At 38.1% G+C, this 20,212-nt stretch overlaps 1 protein-coding gene across 1 annotated transcript in view; it reads left to right on the top strand.

The window, feature by feature from the left end:
• The window catches only part of LOC137644016 (interference hedgehog-like), a 363,398-nt gene extending 358,088 nt beyond the window's left edge, over positions 1-5,310 (top strand). The window contains exons 17-18 of the mRNA XM_068376894.1: positions 96-253; positions 3,275-5,310. Coding sequence (XP_068232995.1) covers positions 96-253; positions 3,275-3,493 — 377 coding nt within the window. The 3' untranslated portion in view covers positions 3,494-5,310. The remainder of the gene's footprint in view (positions 1-95; positions 254-3,274) is intronic.
• Positions 5,311-20,212: the final 14,902 nt, after the last annotated feature.

Here is a 20,212-nt window from a genome sequence, read left to right as displayed (position 1 = left end):
GTGGTGTATATTATAGTACAACTGTATTTTGTCAACATTGACAAAAAAATCAAAATGTATTAAACTTATCATAAAATTTTTATGCATTTTCACAGATGATATCCGAACAACAAAATATGAAGACACCTCTCTCCACATACATAAAGAAGCTGCAGCATATACATTACCACAGTGTCATCAGAATAATGGAAGGACTCAGAATGGCTATTTGTCTCACGAGGGAGTTGTGGTTACTCCTATTGGGAGAGAAAAGGTAAAGTTTTTTGTTTAAACTAACTAGTTTTGATAAATAGTTTATTATCAATCATAATAGTGTCCTCTTTTCTTCATTTAGTATTGTATGAAAAAAGATATTATCATGGTGTAACACTACTCGTTATTGAATTAATCCAATTTTCTTATGTATTCAGATGCCAGGAAAATGCCAAGTAAAAGTATTCAACAAATACTCAGGTCTCCAACTAGTTAAGATGGTCATGGTATTGTACGGTACAATTTAAGAACTGCTCATTCATTTTATTTTTAGGAAATATCTGTTAGGAAGACTGCTATCTAATTCCAAACTGGAACTAGAGAACATATACCTACAAATTTTTACTTCTAAAGAGATGAAGGGTTATAGAATTTTTGTCTTAGTGGAGTAGCAACCTCTTATTTTTGCTAATTCCTCGCCTTTCTTGAGACCCAGTAGTGCAAAGCTCCTTGGAAGAAAAGATCTCTTCTTGCTTATGAGTCTTAAATTAAATTTGCCCAGTGTCCTTCCCACTTAATTATAGTTCATTCATGTCTGTTTCTTCAATTGCCCCCTTTTTTTCTTCACTTTACTTTTCTTTTTTATGGAACATTCAAGTTAGTACTATATTATATTCTATTCACACGACGGTTTACTGAATACATTATTATTATTTATCTTTTCTCTGTATCTGAGGTGTAGATATTGGTAATCATCCAACATTTGTTTATTAATCAATAGCTCTTTTATATAACCCAATATTTGTGAAATTATTTTTATTTTTAAGCAAATGAATTTTATGGTTTATGTGCATTATAAGATTTTACCTTTCAAGTCATGATGAATAGAACCTTGGATCTACAATTTTTTTTTTTTTTTTTTTTTTTTTGTGGAAGAAATGTAAGATGATAATTCAGTACTTTTAAAATTATCAAATCCTAAGGAAAATTCTAGATTCAGTGTTATATTACTTCCATGTAAGGCCTTGTGGAGTTTCTTGTTCATGGAAAAGCTACTCTAGCTTAATCTAAGCATATTTGAAACAAAAACTATATTGTACATAGTTACAACTACAAATATTAAAGTACAGATTAGCCAGCATCTGTGCTATAGAAGGACCGTTGTTCCACCCAAGTCTCAACTCTTGATAGTAATTTCAAGTTGGTTTATTTCATTAAAGCATTTTTCCTATTTCTCAAGTGGTACACATTGCTGGAGATCTCAATCCAATTTTGATAAATTTTATTACAGGGTAACAAAGCTTAGGTAGCTTTTATGTAGGGTCTGTGGTAACAGATACATGTATTGTTCAATGGCTTCACAATTTTTCTTATTATGTTACCGGATCCTTTAGGTGCTTATTATACGATCTTTGAGAGCTATGGACCAACAGTTGAGGTTCATCTTTATTTCAGTAACTTGAAACTATCGTTACTAGGCCTGTGTTGACACAATCTGTAGATTACATGATATATGCAATTCTATCAAGTATTTTGGACATAATTTGAAAATTTGCTTGTTGAGTTATTATTCTTATTTCTTAAGAATTACTCTTACTTATTAGGTAGCTATTGTAGCTAAACCATTACAAAGGTTATCCAATCCCAAGCTGTAATACCCATTAATATTTCTGCAGCTTTATCATATTTTACAACTTCATAAGATTTACTCCATATATACAGTATTGTACTAGATAGATTTACAGTAGTCCACCCTTGTAATGATACAATTAATCACAAGTTTCTTCAAGGAACATTTTTCAAGGTATTCTTTAACAAAAGCAATGTTCTTAAGATAATATCCAGTGACTCTTAACACATTTATTTTAAAATTGAGAAACAAATTATAACCCAATTTGCTGATTACCCTATGTCAAGTTGCAGAAGACCCACATTCATCCTAGGAATTTTTAGCTTGGTAATCCTACACAAGTCATAAAAGATAATACCTCCTCACAAATCTAAAGAATCAAAAGCAAGCTAGATCACATACAGTACATACCACTCCTAACCAGACAAAGATCTCAAATAAAAATCAAAATTAAATTGAATACCTTGTAGACAGTTATTTAACATCAGTACAATGTTGGTTTCTTTCCATACAGCTGCCAAATTTTCAAAATAAATATGTTCTATAGACACTTTACTCTTAGGGTTTAAATACATATGTACTGGGGTTACGTTACTGATGTTTACTTCACACTGTGAAGTTTGATTGGCATCCTTGCAAAATAAATGATTGGAAAGAAAGGGTCTGGAGTATTCTTATATGGTGCAGCATCAAGAAAGCTATTGTGGGGTAAAATTCAATCTAATTAATTTTCACAATTTCCTTAGTATCCATAATTTTTTGCCAAAAGGTACATTTCATCTTCTATTGGGTAAATGCTCCTGTCACTTTAGGACTCACCTAGACTTCTCCATTTTTATTGCATTCTATAAAGGATATAATAATGTTCTCTAATTGTTGCCCATTATATGCTACTTTCAATGCATTAGCTTACATTATTTGCATTAGGTATTTTTTTTTAAACAAATTTAGCAACATTCATATGAGACTTGCGTTTTATGAGAAGTTGGCTTGAGGTACTGTATATAGTTAATACCCCTTATAAGCACTGAATTTCCTTTCTGTGAGTTGAAGTTATCTACTTGTTAAATTTATAAACAAGAATAAAAAGATATTGTCAGCATATTGAATTTATGAATATTAGCATAAAAATATCAAAGGCTGAAAGTGGTCATTCAAGATTTCATATAAAGACTTAATATACTTTTGAGGATACAGGAGCAATCAACAAATCAAATTTATAAACATGATAATGATGAGGATCAGAAGGTCTAAGATTAAAAGTTGAATTAAGTTAATTAACACAATTTGATTAGACCACTGACTATGAATTATGCTTACAGATCCCATATGCATACATACCTCATTCTCTATGTGATGCTCTAAACACGGTGCATCTTCAAAATATTGTATGCTCTTTGTATTTACACCGTATGCACCAGTTTTAATAACCTTAAACCTTTATCTTTTCAGGTAGCAATGGAGAGCTCTTTCATAGAAAATAATAATCATAACATTCAAAGAATAGAAAGTTGTTATTCACCACCCGCACACCAAGCTTCTTCATTTCCTTCAGAATCTGAGCAGAGAAGCAATTCTGAAGTCAGAAATCAAACAGCTCTCAGAAATTCAAGTGACACTTTCGAAAGTGCTGTTTTGTCTTGTAGTGAAACAGACACAGTGGCAAGATAATTTACGTGCTTTGTTAAATGTTGTGTTGAGCGATTTATTTGTGCTGTAAGATAGAATTTTATTTTCTATGTACCGTATATCATGTTCATTGTGAGTTCAATATGAGAACAGAAACTGTTTCAGTCTTATAAAGTCATGTACATATACTCTGTATAAAACCTCCTTTTAAAGATCAAAATGAAGTAACTAGTCTCAGATGTTTAGCTTTATGAATTTAACTAAAGTTTTTTTGTAGTAAAGGATATGATTATTAAAAGTTATTGTAGTAAGTAAAGTAAACTAAAACTTAATATTGATATTCATTTGGGCACTTGAAATTTTAAGTGATAATAGAGCATAAATATCTGGCGTAATGTCTTCCTTTTGGTATTAACCTGATTGGTCATGTGATAGTATTTTTAAGTGTTATGCTTATCTTTATCAATAATATATTCAGATATTTGTTCCATATATTCTAATATTTCAATGAATTTTACTTGGAAAGATATATTGCTATTACCTTGAAGTTAGGGCTTCTTGACCTCAGAATTCGAAGCAACCACACAGCCTCAATAGGTCCTCATGTGGTATACTGCAACAATCACCACTATCTCAGATCTTTATTACTTGTCTTTATTGTGGGCATATTTTATTGTCTTTACAGTAGTACTGTAAACCACCACTATACGAACCAGATGCATTCAGAGAGTGTGTTCAAAAGCTGATAAGTTCGGTAGTCCAGCCTTAATAGGGTCAGACAACCCTCCATTGTCTTTTATGAGCTGATCCTGCTGTTGCTAGCAAACTAGACAATGAATGTAACAAGAACTCCTTCATTTAGATATTAAATGAATTAATATTCTCTACAGTATACTGTATATTGATTTTCTTTACATTTTACTGGCCAACAATTTAAAATTCTTTTTTAAAGTTTTCAGTCGGCAGATCTTGCTATCACCAGCAAACTCAGTTGATATTTAAAGATGTTTGCTTCAAACCCTTTTAAGTTTTTATGCCATTACTACAACAGTTAATATTTGCATTCAATAAGTGTATAGTTCTATTTTAAACCATTTAGCCATTCTTGGTTCAGAGTTATGATATGTTAAGTTTTGATTTAATTTAGTAGAACAGCCTTGCATTTGATTTATTTTCTATATAATACATCTTATGTTAGTGGTCTGGAGAGATTTATGGCATGAGTAGCCTTCACAAAGATTTTTAGGCTAGTATTGACTTTAGAACTGACAATGAAAGGCTTTTGTTGTCAACCTAAATTTACCCTGGGTAGATATTTTTTATAAGAATACCATTTTCACCTCATTTTTATGGGTCTCTCAAAGTATTACAGTACCTTGGAATTCTATTCTCTCTTAAAACCAAAATTTCTTATTTTGATTATAGTGAGCAGTAGGATATAAGCTACTTGTGAGAAGAGCCTCTAAATGGAACACTTAGTTCCACTGAGATTTGTGTAGCCTGAACAAGATGATTTCAGTTTTACCGTGAATTAAAGTTCATGAATTAATAGAATGATCTATTGATTGCATGAGTGATCATGATTATTCTATATTTATTTTGCTATTTACGTAGACATATTTGACAGGAAAAGAAAGCATTAAAGTTAATTCAAGCGTAAATGATACTATATCCGGATGTATGTTGCCTGACATTGTCTTCAGCAGTCTATATTAGCTTTGATTTTCTATTAGCAAGTATTACCTTGCATCCTCAAAGTTTATATTTATTGTTTGGATATTAAAGTGTTTATTTTATTATTGCTTGGTAATTACTTAACTATCTTTTAGAATGATAGGGTTACAGTACTTCTTTTGATGATCAACTTCATTATTATTCTTTCTTGTATAGCATTTACAGTATTTTTTATTAATAAGTCATGATCTTATGTACTCCATATTCATATTTTACTGATATGTTTTATACATTAATTTAAGATGTTTTTAGCAACATGTTTTTAGCAACATTAAGTAGTGTTTCTATGGTGATGGATTTGAAATGCAAGAAGGCAAAACTTAATTTTGGGCAGCATTAAGGGAAAGATCACCTTATGTTGTGTTTCTTAGCTGGATTTTACCATCACTTTTATTTTATAGGAAGAGCCCTACATATCAAATTGTTGTTTTGCCGAGTGAAATTTTTTATTTTTTAATTAACTCAATCTCTTATAAATATTGATTGTTATGGTATTAGGAAGACAGTCCCTATTCCTTATTGGGGAAATGGTTTTAGCACTTCTTCAAATAGGTTTTCTCTATATTTGTATCTGAGCCTAGACTTTATTCTCAGGGCCAAATATTCTACTTTAGTACCTATTAAGGAACCCAAAACTCCGATAGCAGCTCCTAGGATCAAAGTCTAAAAGTAGAGTCTAAGGTGCAGCCAAAAAAGTGAATTCCTATGTCTTACACCTTCAGGCATCATCCTTTTATAGAGATGGTCATTTCTAAGAACCTATAATGGCATTCTAGACATCACTGGTGGCCCTGTCATCTTTGACAGCTCTGCCATATAGGTGTTTTTCATGTCCATGGTGGCCCTAGTATTTCTGTCGTCTATGGTAGTCATAGCATTTCAGCCATCTATGGTGGCCTTGACATCTATGGTAATTATAGTGTTTCATGGATCTATAGTGACCCTACTGTTTCTGGCTTCCATTGTGCCCCTGACTTCTATGATGTCTCTAGTGTTTCTGTCATCTACGGTGTCATCGGCATTTTTATCATACAATAAATTGTGGCCCTTACGTCTCTAACATCTTTTGCATCACGTCGATGCTTTCCTCTTTGCCAGAACTGGTGTCTTTGATGGTATCCACATCATTGGCAAGGTGCCTGATTTTTCCTTTGGTCCTCAGAAACACTATGTTGAGTATGGTGTACCAAAGGAACTTTATCATGTAGGCTACATATGCTATCAGTTAAGATCATATCATAGAAGTTTTAGACTTTGACTGTAATCTTCATAAATGTATCAAGGTATTAATAATCTCTTATGTCTAATTGAAGAAAATTATAGTTCAAATGATATCTTCAACAAATGGTTAGTAAAATCACTATAAATTAGCAATTGAATATATCCTTTAGTTAATTTTGTTTGAGTACTATTTTACTTCTCAAACATTTTAATAAGTCCATATAGAATTTTAATATTTAATCAGACCGGTCAGTTTTTCTTATAACTATTCAGAGAGGCATTGAGAATAAATCATAGGTTTTTATACCGTGAGGTTCAAAATTTTGAGGGCTTTGGGTCCCAACATTTTAACTGTATTAAGTTTTCTGTGTTATGTTTAATTCTTAATCAAGGCATGTAAATAGTTTTCTTTTGACATATTATTCTTAGAAAGGTGTTGTTCTATCACATTCCACATAAGTTCATTGACTCTGAGGTGGAATATTTTACAAGGGATAGATTACAAGTGAAAATGCTTTTAGATTTTTTTTTTACTATATTCAAGTTGTGCCCAAGTAACTTTCGCCACCATCATTCATCCAGGTCAATGTGTTGGTCAGCAATATGAATTTTTAAGCAATATTCATTGAAATAAACCTAATTTTGTTATTAAAATTATTTTAATACAGTACAGTACTGTACTTTTCTGAAAATTTATATGATTCCCAAACATCTCCCCAATTCTTTTGGTTCTATGTTCTAGGATAATGATTTTCCCTTTTGACTTGAAGTACTGAAGGTGGGTTTTAAGCAGTAGGTTTTACTTGTGGTGCAGTCTGGTGATCATCATAAAATGCGACAAGGGGTTCAATAATATTGGTGTAATGTGTGGGGCAAAGTTTTTTATTTTATTTCAAGTATGAGAAGTTCTTGCCTTAAGGTAATAGCAATATGAATTTTTAGGTAAGTATTGAATTTTGTAATTTTGTTAAAAAAATTAGATATATGATTAGTTCTGTTTGAGATTATATTTAAGAGATTTCAATATTCTTTATATTACTCAAAGTACAGAATGTTCTTTAAATGATTTAAAGATGTTGTGTAGGTTAAATTTTTAAAATTCTGTTTTATATTATGCAATCAATTATGGCAAAGCAATGAAAGTAAATAAATTTACTAATATGTGAAAATTTAACAGCTAAAAGTTGCTTTTAATTAAGATAATCTACAGGTTTTTAGCCATGAAACCCACTAATCAGGGTTTAATTAGTCAGAAACTAGTCCTCAAACAATTAGTAGAAATATGGATTTGAAAGCTAAATTATTTTAGCGTGAGAATGATATTGTGTGTGGCAGCTAAGTCCCATTAAATATTGAAAATGTAGAAAGTTCTTATTCTAATTAGTATATCATAACTCAGGGAGTGGTAAGAAGTATGTACAGTATAGTTATATTGTTTCCATTCAGTATTCATTCTAGTAATGAATTATGATGAAAATGGGGGTTACATACATTCATGTGCAATACAGTTTTATTTGTATTGATATTTTGATTGTGTTTCCATTTTGAAGGAATAAGTGGTACATTTACCTACAATGAATCTTTATCTAAAATATAATTAAAGTAAGCCCTCTTTTGTAATATATTTTCTATATGTGATTACAGTTGATAAGTTATTTTCATGTACTGTAGAACTTTGTATCTTGATATTATCTAGCGTTTAGTTTAAAACTATATTCTACATGTACATGTATTATAAAAACATTATATTGTATATGGAAGTATGAAAGTTCTTTACTCTTTACTAATGTTGTACAGTAATTAGAGAAATCAAAAGAACGATCTGCTTGCCTCTGATGGAGGAAATTTCTATGGAGTTATGATTTTTTCTTTGTAATTTAGGACAGGATTTAATTGAAACTTATATGCTAATTTTTCAATTGATTAGATTTTTTGAAAGAAGTATTATATAGGGTCAATTAATTTGCATACACATTTTGTTATTCATATCAGAAATTAGATTCTTTTATATAAAGAATATTTGTTGTAAGTAACTGGCTTAGATTAACACATAATTCCTCAATATGACTGTACCTGCTTAACATATATCTAGAATCATGAAAAGCAAAGACAAATTCATGCAAAGGAACAAGTAATCTACAGTAGTATGAAAGCCCCTTACACAGAATGGCATTAGTGATACTCATGCAAGTACTTAATTATGAACATGACATTAGTAAGATTTATAATTTTGAGGTGGTTAAATGTTGTATGGTCCCAAAGGTCTTTGGGACCTCACAGCCCTTCCCCAAAATTAGGGTTTTCCTTGTTCATGGCCTCTTTTTTTTTATAAGATTTACTACTTAAACTAAACATCCTGGCTAGTGTTGTATGCAATATTTCCCTAACAGTAAACATCTCTTGCTTTTCTTCATTAAGTAAAGCTCTCTTGGTTACTGCACTGTATCTTCATTCAAGTTACCCTGTGAAGGCACTCTAAAAACTTGGGACAAACCCCTTTGCTATCAGTACCAAAAGTAATGATACTAAATGGATGATTATAGTATCTCATTCTCTGGTATTTGACATGTATCTAAGAATTACTAATTGAGAAAGACTGACTGTGACTTCAAGTGATGAACCTTTTTCATGTTGAAATCAGCATATTCACAAAACTGCCTAATACAGTATATATATTTTCCTGGTATTGTACTCAGTTTCCAGCTACAGTATTGGTTCCTTAAATTTTTAACTTTTCTTTAGTATTTGTCCTTGATTAACTTTATGAGTCAAGGTACTCTAGATTTTCTATTACAGACAGGAGCACTAAAAAAGAATACATAATTTTGAGTTAAATTCTTTTGAGCATTAAAAAGTTTCAAGATATGTATGGTTATGAATTTATTTTACAATAGATTACCTGCACTAGAGTTCCATTATTCAAAAATTCATATCCAGACAAATACTATCTGAGAAGAAACCTCTTTGTAATCTAGTAGCGTCATTTTTCAGTAATGAATATATTAGAAGATTCAAATTGTATGTACTCTTTTCTAATGAAGGTTCAAGTATCAAATTGTTACCTTAGGATGTGCTGTAATGAATGACACCACTTGCTTGCAAGCTTTTTTTCACTTGTGTATTTATATAGGGCCTATTTGCATTTTCCCTAAAAAGTTTTGAATCACATCTTGTAATAGGTAAATTTAAAAGAGGGGCGGGGTTGTTGAAGAAGGAAGGGCCTATCGTATTGGATTCCTTGTTCTAGCTTCTCACAGGAAAGCATTTGGAGACCACATAATACATCAAGCCCAAAATGAAGCTTTGGTATTTTTATTATATTTCAATTCATATGCAAATACTGCAAGCAACCTTAGTTAAGAGTAGTAGGGTATTTGACTTTGATGATTTTTAGAAGTTTATGCACAGATAATTAATTTTGTTATGGTGAACACTGTTTTTAAGTATTTAGAATGAAATCATATTTTTAGTACAAAATATCAATACTAAACAGTATCTTCAGAAAGAAGTGTAATGCAGTACAGTATATTTTACCCTTCTTAAAAACAAAATGTAAATTAATTAACACTATCCTCTTTTAGAGGATCAGTTAACTACCAGTGCTAATGTCTTTCTTTTTTTTTTTTTTTTTTTTTTTTTTTTTTTATATAGAAAAATCCTTCATACAGGCTGTTTCTTGGAAGTCATAATGTGAAGTTCATTAAATGACACAGAATGGTATCAGAGTATAAACAGGTGTAAAACTGGGCCAAACTTTGATACAAAACAAAATGTAATTACTTTCCATTTTTTTTCAATCTCTCACTCTTGTGGATTGAAGAAACAAGTTATAAATGTATTTTTATATTCAGTAGTTTTATCTTCACTTCAGTTGGAATATAGTCTGTGCAATACTTCACAGCCTTACTTATGAGTAAAATTGCTTTACTAGTTGATTATAAACATTTTAATAGAAAAAAAATAAGACAGGTTATTTGAGATTTTTTCCAGATGGTAAATAATTGATTATCCAGCTGTTGCTAGCGCTTAGTCAGCATTGTGATCATCAACCGTTACTAGTCTACTGTAGGACAAAGGCCTCACACACATCTGTTTATTGTCTTTGTCAGTCTATACCCGCAAATTTTCTTAGCTTGTCAATCTTTCATCCTCTCTTCCTTCCCCTGCTTTGTTTGTAATCTCTAGGAACTCAGTCTGCTATTCTTCTTGTCCATGTATTATCTGTCATTCTCATTATATGTCTTGCCCATGTCCATATCTTTTTCTCACATGGTTTTAGAATATCCTCTACTTTAGTTTGCTCTAATATCCATGTTGTTCTTTTTCCGTTTCTTAGTGTTATTCCCATCATTATTATTTCCATAGATCTTTGAGTTGCAAGTAGTTTATGATCCGAGGCTTGAGTAAGCCTCCAAGTTAACAGTGGTAGGACCATGGGATTAAATATTTTTCTTTTTAGAGAAAATGTTTAGTACTGCACAGTACTGTATTGCAAATTGGGATCTAGTCTTTGCATAGTTAAAAACATTTTACTTGAGGCCTAAAGTGTTCTTCACAAATGGTAACTGAAAATGAGTGTTTATTTCAGTAATTTTGCAGAATTTGTAAATTAAAAATGTTTTCATCTCCATTACTGAATTCACATTTAGATAGCAGGTATATATAAATTATTCCTTGAACAATTCTGCAAAACAGAGCTTCATATGTAGTTCTGTATATCATAAATATTAAAGTGGAAGTATAAGATGGAAAGTGTTAGTAATACTGTATACAAGAATAACAGGAATAAGAATTAATTTTCTTTTTCTTTTCATAGATTTCATTAAAAAAAGTTTATATTGATCTTAAAACCTAGTAAACCATATGTCAAGTGATTAATTAATTTCATAGACTTCATTGGCTATGAAGGAATAATAGTCTTTTTAATCAGCAACAGTATTCCCTTTAGTATTCATAAAAGTAAGCCACTTTTATTCATACTGTATTTGTTAAAATATTAATGTTAACCCACTTTAGGTAATATGTAATTCAAAATATTGACAACATTTTATGTGTCAGTATTAATCACTGGAATTTGTATGTGTATAAGTGGGCTTACAAAAACATTGTTTCCCAACATTTAATAAATGTGGTAGTTGTTACTAAGTGATCAACAGTAACATTAAAAGGAAATTAAAGTAATTAGAGCATCTGTCTTAATCGAAAACAGGAAATTTTATGATTATCAATCCTTTAACATCCATTGTGTGACGAGCCATACGGTTGGTACCATTGTCTTTAATCTTAAGAAGAATGGCTCAGTAATTTCAAACTCTGGAAATCTATAACATCTTAAAAAATTCATTACTGCATATGGCTGTTTGAAAAATAAATTTACATATAATGCTTATTCTAATTGAAGTTTGTATGCAAAATAATTGTCAACAGTTTCGAAGTTCATCATATTCTCATGTAACGCTGACAAGAAACTGGGGAAAGGACAGTGCATTGATTGCAAACTTTTAGCCTCATACAATTTTTCAACTCTGCTTTATGCATAGAATAGAATTGGCCTTATTATTTGAAATTCCTTTTTTTTTTAATTATATTTTGATAATAAGGTACAGTACACTAGTATATCGTAAATACGGAATTATAATTCACAATTATTTTTATGGAGTCTTTCAACAGTCATGCAGAGGAAAATAAACTGTATTGTGGAAAGTTGTCAATACGCTATAGTTGTTGTTGGCATTACATGCCAATTTCTTTTTACTCCACTGAATGACAGTTTTGAATTTATAGTATTCTTAATAAAATATACTGTTATTATTATAATTAATAACTGAGTAAATGTATACAATACTTGAAATAAGCTTCAAGAAGATCCATTCCAGTAATTTTGGAAATATGTGGTTGTTAACTTTTGCACTGTAATGTTTAAACTACTGTATATAATTTAAGTAGAAAAGATTTTCAATACCTAAATAATCTTTTGCTGTAGAGATCTTACACAAACTTGTACATAATTTATTTAAAATGTAATCATGTATTGCACTAAGATATATTATAGCTTTAGTACAAAACTGTATAGCATTAAATTTGTGAGTAATAAAAAGCTATAGGAATACTTGTCTTTTAAGATGTAACTAAACCCTTGACTATTGACACATATTCTGAGTTTTATGGGTATCTCAGCACTAAGGATTCTGATGAATATAAAATGAAAGGATTTAGATGAATAGGTTATCATATTTAGGATTTGTACTAACACTGTAGAAGGTTTCAGGAACTGTTTAAGGATAATCATGGTTGTAATTGCTGTTATATTTTTCTTTGAAAGAATATTTACCAAAATGAATGCCTACCAAGAACATGGATCTATAGTGTCAAAGCTCCACACCAGTTTCCAGACTCAATCTCTAGTGATTGCTTAAATCCCATTTATAACAGCTCAGATAAGTTATTATGTATATTATTTCTATGAACCTTCTCTGATGTTCATATTGCTTCTTCTGTAATCAACGTTTACCAGTACATTTTTTAAGAATTTTAAAATCACCACAATTTTTACTTTTGATAAATTCATGCTCTTTGTCTTCTTCAGTTTCTCAGTTTTGTTGGTGTTGACAAGACCTCTCCACGTAGTTTGCTTATTACTGCACATTGAGATGTCTTCCCCCAGTTTTGTTAGTAATTGCTGTGTGGAATGTGCACGGTAATTGCTTTTATGAGAAATTGATCTGCCTATCCTTTGTGTATCTTGTCAGGGAAAGACTGAGATTTAAATAACTGGTGTGAAAAGTGTGTTGCCCTCACGGTACCTCTCATGGAAAGTATCTTTCAATGGTTGTTGATCAAGTTAACAAAGCACAAATTAGGCTTGCTATGTTACATTAAGGGAAAAGCCATGAAAGACTAGGTTAGTTGATTATAGTGGTTATGATGACGTTAATGAAACGCCTCCCCTTTAAAACAATTCACATAATCAACCATTTTTGGATAAGGTTGATCTTCAAAAGGTCTTGACATCGCTACCTTCCTTTGTTAATGTTCAGAAATCCAGTAAATCCTCTCTTAAAAGCAGTAATTCTGGTCCTTCTCGGCCTGTTTCCAAACCCAACCTAACTCCTTCCACAAGTTTAGTCTAGTGTAATAGCATCAGTTCTGAAAGTTCACTGCACATTACAGATTCGAAAGCCTCTCACAGAGCCACAAATTCTTTTTTTGGGCTCAAGCCATGGCGTCCTGATGGAAGGTTCCTTTTTGGTAGCTTCCTTGGGTATATAACTACTAAGATATTCCCAGAGAATTTAACCACAGGTTATCACAGAATTCTAACTTCTGGAGCGAGTATCCTAAAGGTTTCCCTTTAAGACATCGTATATCAACAGGGGACACATGTATTAACGCGCCACATAGCTATCTGCACCCCATACAGAGTTAACACTTCGATATGGAGGGACGGAGAATAGCTGGGGAGCTGTTCCACAGCTAATCTCGTCCGTGGCTACTTTTGGTACTAGAGACGTAAACAAACGGGCGCCATTGCTAAATGACGTCACGTCCGTCCTCATCCTTCGTTTAGTAGCTTGCCTTACTAGTCGGACTTTTCCCTGTGCGATCTTTATCGACTTTCATCTTAGCCACGTCTCTACCCTCGGCCTCGCCTTCTTCTGGAAAGTTGAGTACAAGGTTCCAGTATTGTTTAAATAAGCTCTGACCGTAAAGTAACTTTTACTTTTCAAGATATTTGATGTTTTGTGGCAGAGCTGTGCCTCGGCCGGACCGGCCATTTTATGGCGTCGCTGTTGTTTTGCATGCCTTATTTAGATAGCCTCAACAGCGTTTTCCGGCCTCATTAACTAATCGATACTATTAGTTATTTAGTCTTCATAGCTAGGAACTTTTATATCGTGTTTTGACGCTTTATTATCGGTCATCAACTGACCCCATACCAGTTGGCTAGTCTAGCCCCTAGGCCAGAGCGCCTATATCAGTGTTCATGCATGATATTTATCAGTGATCCTAGGCTTATTTATGAAGATAGTGGCATTATTTTACAATACTGGTGACTGTGATGCAAGTGTTTTCGCCTTCAGGGACCATATAGGGCATAGGTTAGTTAGTGTGCCTTTCTAACCTAACCTACAAGTAGGACCCCTATATGCTTCCTTCATCCCCTGCCTTAGGGCATCCCCTCTGTGCAGCCTTGCTCCCCCTACCACGTAAGGGGATCAGGCTCTTATCAGAGTATATATCGCTTCTCTGTCCCCCCCTAAGGGAATGATCCCCCCTTAAGGTGGCGTCCGAGAATGAAGAACGGCTAGCCCGTCCTCTATTGCTGGGGCTAGGTCTCCGACCTTCCCTGCAATAGCGATATGTCTTCCATCCTTCCTGGTTCAGGGTGTAACCTCCCTGCTCTAGGTTAGGTTTTGGGGGAGTTAGCTCTGTACCTTGCTGAAACGATACCCATGCACCGTTTTCAGACAGGCTGCCTTACCTTAGGCTAGGGAGTGTCCTCCCTTCCTCGGTGGCCGGTCTGGTACAGAACTTCCTCCACAGAAGACCCTTCTCTTCTCCCCTCCCCACTTATCTTTTGTATGGCCTAGCCTATACTTAGGTTAGTCTATACCCATCTGTCCCCTGTCCTACAACTCCTCCTTTGGGTGGAGTGATAGGGCTACCTTGAGCTCCTGTGTGCAGTCCGCTCTGGTACATATACCCTTCATAGTGTCCTATGGGGTTAGCCACTGGATGCGTTCTGTCTGCAGGGGTTCTCCCCCCCTCTTGGGTGTTCCCTGCCCTCCCTTGGGCTCCCTTAGCTCCCGGTCCTCTGCGGCCCCTGCTTCTGGGTGATAGGGCTGGCCTCTATCATGGGTACACCCACTCAGGTGGGATGTCTTGGGGTCCGTGGCCGGACCCCTACATCCCTCCTTCTGTCTCTTTCACTATCCTGGTGCCGGTCCCTTGCAGCCTCCACTGTCGGTGACACCCACCTCCTACCTTGGTGACTTATCCCTTTCCCCTCTGGGCCGCCAGTCCTCCGTGTGCCGGGGGACTGCCGCCTGCCGCCGGGGCCTAGCCGATGGCCTTCCCTCTTTCCTCATAGCTTCAGTCGTCCGTCCACCGGCCGACCCCCGGAGTGCCGGCATCCGCTGCCGGCAGTCCGGTTCTGCTATAACCATCCTTGTTCCTGTCACCAAGCCGGCAACCTCCGGCTGCCGGAGCCGTCGCTCCCCGCCGGCGTGCCGCCACTGTGCCGGCGGCCGCCACCCTGGTATTACTCCTGACTTCTATATTGTCTTCCCTAATGCCAGAAACTCTGCTGGAGCGGCCTCCGGCGTGCCGGCGGTCTGCCGGAGCCTTCCGGAGGCGTCAAGGCGACTTGCACCCCCTTCTACTAGCTATCATCTGATGTTGATAGCCCTACATCGCAACCAGATGGTTTGATTACATAATGGATAGGTATTGCCTTACCATTCCATTAGTAACCATGCTGTCTTCTTGCATATCACAGATTTCCAGCATGCTACGTGTATCTTAGCACGGCCGGTTACCGGAAACCGTTACCCTATGGGATCTTCTACGTTCCCAATCCTAGGGTCTGAGTGGCCTCAGTCCCAGTTCTATATCCTTGGCAATCCCCACTGGAATTCCCACTGCCTTCACGGCATGCTATGTTGAATTCTGCCCTGTGTCCTCGGTCACAACAAATTGCCTACGGATAAGGTTACGATAACCGGCCGGGCGGGTTACACGGAGGATGTGTCTATCTCCTTCTTTTCCGCCCACTCTCTGAACGTCACAGTGTTTCTACCACTTAATATTAGGTTAAAGATTAATCATTTAATACTTAACCTTAAAATAGAAGTCATCCTTATGACTCCCCCATACTCATGTCCTCTTTCTCTTACAGGAGGAGTACGTGAGGTGCGACCATGGCTTCTGTGGAGTGAAGCGCCCGCACTTTTATGAGCACACGGCGTGTAGGACTCACGCCCCTTGTGCAAACAAAAAAGGTGATCTGAAGTTCTGGGACCCACTGAACTGTACGGTCTGCCAGGAACGCCTGGTCGAGGCGTTCAATAACCCTCCCTCAGCGGAGGTTAGGGACGCTTCTCGAGAAAAGCTACGCATATGGGTGCGTGGCTTCCAGAAGAACGCCACTGGACCGTACCTTGCCACCGAAGACTTGAGGGCCTTACTGTTCCCAAAGGCATCCACAGACTCTGTGGTCTCCAAGGATCAGATCCCCACCGTCCAGATCACAGTGGAACCCGATGTTGTCATGGCCCAGTCCATGCACGAGTGTCGCCTGGATACCGACAACGCGGAGCGTATGTCGGAAGTGTCGGAGACAACGGAGAGGAACCTCATGGCCTAAGAATTCGACTATGAGTAGGACCAAGTGGAATACGCTGGGTCGGAGCAAGAGGTCGCTCCGCCTTCCACCACCACCCCAACTCCTACACCGACGGAAGTATCACTCCCGTCTACCTCCGCCACCCCGGACCCCATCCCAACCAGCGCCCAGGAGATGTTTCAGATGCTCGAAGCCATCATGGACAACAAACTCCGTGAGACACACGAATACATCAGGACCATGGGAAGTTCCAAGGAGCCGAAAAGGATTTCGGTTAAGGACCTCCCTGCATGCTCGCACGCCAACCCCTGGAGGTATGCCGAGCATATGCCGATCGCAACGGGCAGAATCTTCATCAGTGAGAAGGTCGGCTCGGTTGTCCTGGAAGAAGTGGAGTTCTTCCCAAGTTTTGAGGCTTACCCGGACGGTTACGTCCGGCTTCGATCCGAACCTGCCTCTAAAGAAGAGACCGAACCTAAGGAGGTGATAGTGTTCGATCTCCCGAAGGCCCAGGCTATGATGGCCGACACCCTTAAAAGTAGGGGTTTTACCTGCTCAAAGCTTCCAGCGTTGAGCAAGAAGCACCCTACCTACGTCGCACCTGATGATGCGATCCTCCCCTTCATGGAAAAGGCCTTCGCAGCGGTACACAGGGCAGTGGAAGAAGGGAAACCTTGCCCTGCACTGGAGGAGTGCAGACCCTTCTCCCTGGTCACTCCCCCCGATGCTCGACACTGGAAGGATGTCCAAAATACCTTCGTGGTGGGGAAACTAGATCCTGACGTTGCTGGACGTCAGTTTAACGAAGACCTCCCGAAACTTAATGACCATCTCCTTCGTCGGGAACAAGATACGAAGGAAAGGCTTGCCGCATCCATGTCCCTCCAGGTCCAGCTTGACGTCATGGCTGGTGACACTAGAGTCCCCGACCACTACATGGTGCTCGCCAAGACGCATCTGGCGACTGTAGTCAAGGACTTATATAGCTTCATGAAGGCTCGGAGAGCCTGTCGTGAATTCGTGTTCTCAAGTGCCACAGTGAGACACGAACCCCGGAGGCTGATTTCCTCCAACAGCTGGGTTAAGCACCTCTTTCCCTCTGATCTGGTGAAAGAGATTACCGACAAGGCCGCCACGGAGAACAGGAACCTTCTTCACAAGTGGGGCATGTCGAAGAAGAGGAAATCCTCTCAGGACGACGGCCCTCAACCTAAGAGGAGATCCTCCAAGCCGAAACCCCAGCAACGTCAACAGAGACGGCAGTTTCCGGAACCCGCTACTCCCCAAGTGGCAGCTCAGCCACAACAGACCTTTCAGCTGGTCACCCAACCGGTCTTGTCCCAATCACCGGTTTTCTCCCCTGCCTTTGAGCAACAGACGACTACCTTTCGTCCCAAAGGTAGAGGCTCAAGCAGAGGTGCAGGCAGAGACGCATCTCGCCGTCCCTCCAGAGGCAGAGGAGGAAAGGGAGCTAGCGGCCGAGGTGGTAAACCCTCGGGACACCAGAAGCAATGAAGTGCTTCCGGTGGGAGGAAGACTCCGCCAATTCCAGGATCGTCGGACCTTCGATCCCTGGGCACACAGCATCGTCAACAAGGGTCTAGGCTGGAGTTGGACTCAACCACCCCCAACTTTCCAGCAATTCTTCCAACAATCAACCCCCCTTCTGGAAGAATATGTCCTAGATCTCTTGAACAAGGTGATTAGGAGGGTAAAGTCAACCAGGTTCCAAGGGAGACTGTTTTGCGTCCCCAAGAAGGACTCCGACAAGCTCAGAGTCATTCTAGACTTATCCCCCCTCAACAAGTTCATAGCGAACAACAAGTTCAAGATGCTGACTCTTCATCAGATAAGGACCCCTCTGCCTCAGGGTTCCTACACGGTCTCCATAGACCTGGCGGATGCCTATTAGCACGTTCCAATGAACCACCACGCTTCCTCCTACCTAGGATTTCGACTCCAAAGGAAAATCTACGCCTTCAGGGCCATGCCCTTCAGCCTCAACGTGGCCCCTCAGATCTTCACAAAGCTGGCAGATGCCACCGTTCAACAGCTGCGCCTCCGAGACGTCTAGGTGATGGCCTACCTCGACGACTGGCTAGTCTGGGCTCCATCGCCCGAGGATTGTTTAAAATCCTGTAACAAAGTCACCCAGTTCCTAGAACACCTGGGATTCAAGATAAAAGCGAAGAAATCTCGCCTCTCTCCAGCTCAAAGGTTCCAATGGCTAGGAATCCAGTGGAACCTTCAGTCACACCGCCTTTCCATCCCCCAGAAGAAAAGGAAGGAAATAGCAGGGTCTGTCAAGCGACTGCTGAAATCCAAACGGATCTCAAGACGTCAGCAGGAACGAGTTCTAGGCTCTCTACAGTTCACCTCAGTGACAAACCCAGTGCTACGTGCACAGCTAAAGGATGCCGCGGGAGTCTGGAGACGTTCCGCATCCATCGCTCGAAGAGACCTCAAGAGGCGGCTCCCAAACAGACTTCGGCTGCTCCTCAAGCCGTGGTCGGAAGCAAAGGCCCTGAAAAGGTCCATTCCTCTTCAACACCCACCTCCATCACTCAACATCCACACGGATGCTTCGCTGGAAGGTTGGGGAGGTCACTCCCACCAAAAATAGGCTCAAGGCACATGGTCTCCCCTATTCAAGACGTTTCACATCAACATCTTGGAGGCCATGGCGGTCCTTCTAACGCTGAAGAAACTCTCCCCGCCTCCCTCGATCCATATTCGTCTATCCCTAGACAACTTGGTGGTAGTTCGATGTCTCAATCGCCAAGGCTCAAGATCGCCCCAGATAAATCAGGTGCTTCTGACAATCTTCTGTCTGGCAGAGAAGAAGAAATGGCACCTGTCTGCAGTCCACCTACAAGGATCCCGCAACGTGACGGCGGACACTCTATCCCGGACAAGTCCGATAGAGTCGGAATGGTCTCTAGACGCAAGATCATTCTCCTTCATCTCTCACCAAGTCCCAGAACTTCAGACCGATCTCTTCGCAACGAGCGACAATAATCAACTTCCTCGATATGTAGCCCCGTCCGAGGACCCCAAGGCAGAAGCAGTGGACGCCATGTCACTGGACTGGAACAGATGGTCCAAGATCTACCTGTTCCCTCCCACCAACCTTCTGCTGAAAGTCCTCTCCAAGCTGAGAACCTTCAAAGGGACAGCGGCCCTAGTGGCTCCCAAGTGGCCCTGGAGCAATTAGTACCCCCTGGTCCTAGAGCTGCAGCCCACGCTGATCCCTCTCCCGGGCCCAGTACTCTCCCAGCAAGTACAGAAGTCGACTGTCTTCGCTCCATCATCGAAAATCAAGGACCTTCATCTCATGATTTTCTCTCCCTAGCCGCGAAGAAAAGGTTTGGGATCTCGAAGTAAAGTCTAGATTTCCTCGAGGAATACAAGACCGAATCCACACGACGGCAATACGAATCATCCTGGAGAAAATGGGTCTC

Source organism: Palaemon carinicauda, chromosome 7, assembly GCF_036898095.1.
Source record: "Palaemon carinicauda isolate YSFRI2023 chromosome 7, ASM3689809v2, whole genome shotgun sequence".
Taxonomy (NCBI): domain Eukaryota; kingdom Metazoa; phylum Arthropoda; class Malacostraca; order Decapoda; family Palaemonidae; genus Palaemon; species Palaemon carinicauda.
The sequence above is the reverse complement of the archived record's forward strand: the minus strand, read 5'-3'. Positions and strand labels throughout refer to the sequence as shown.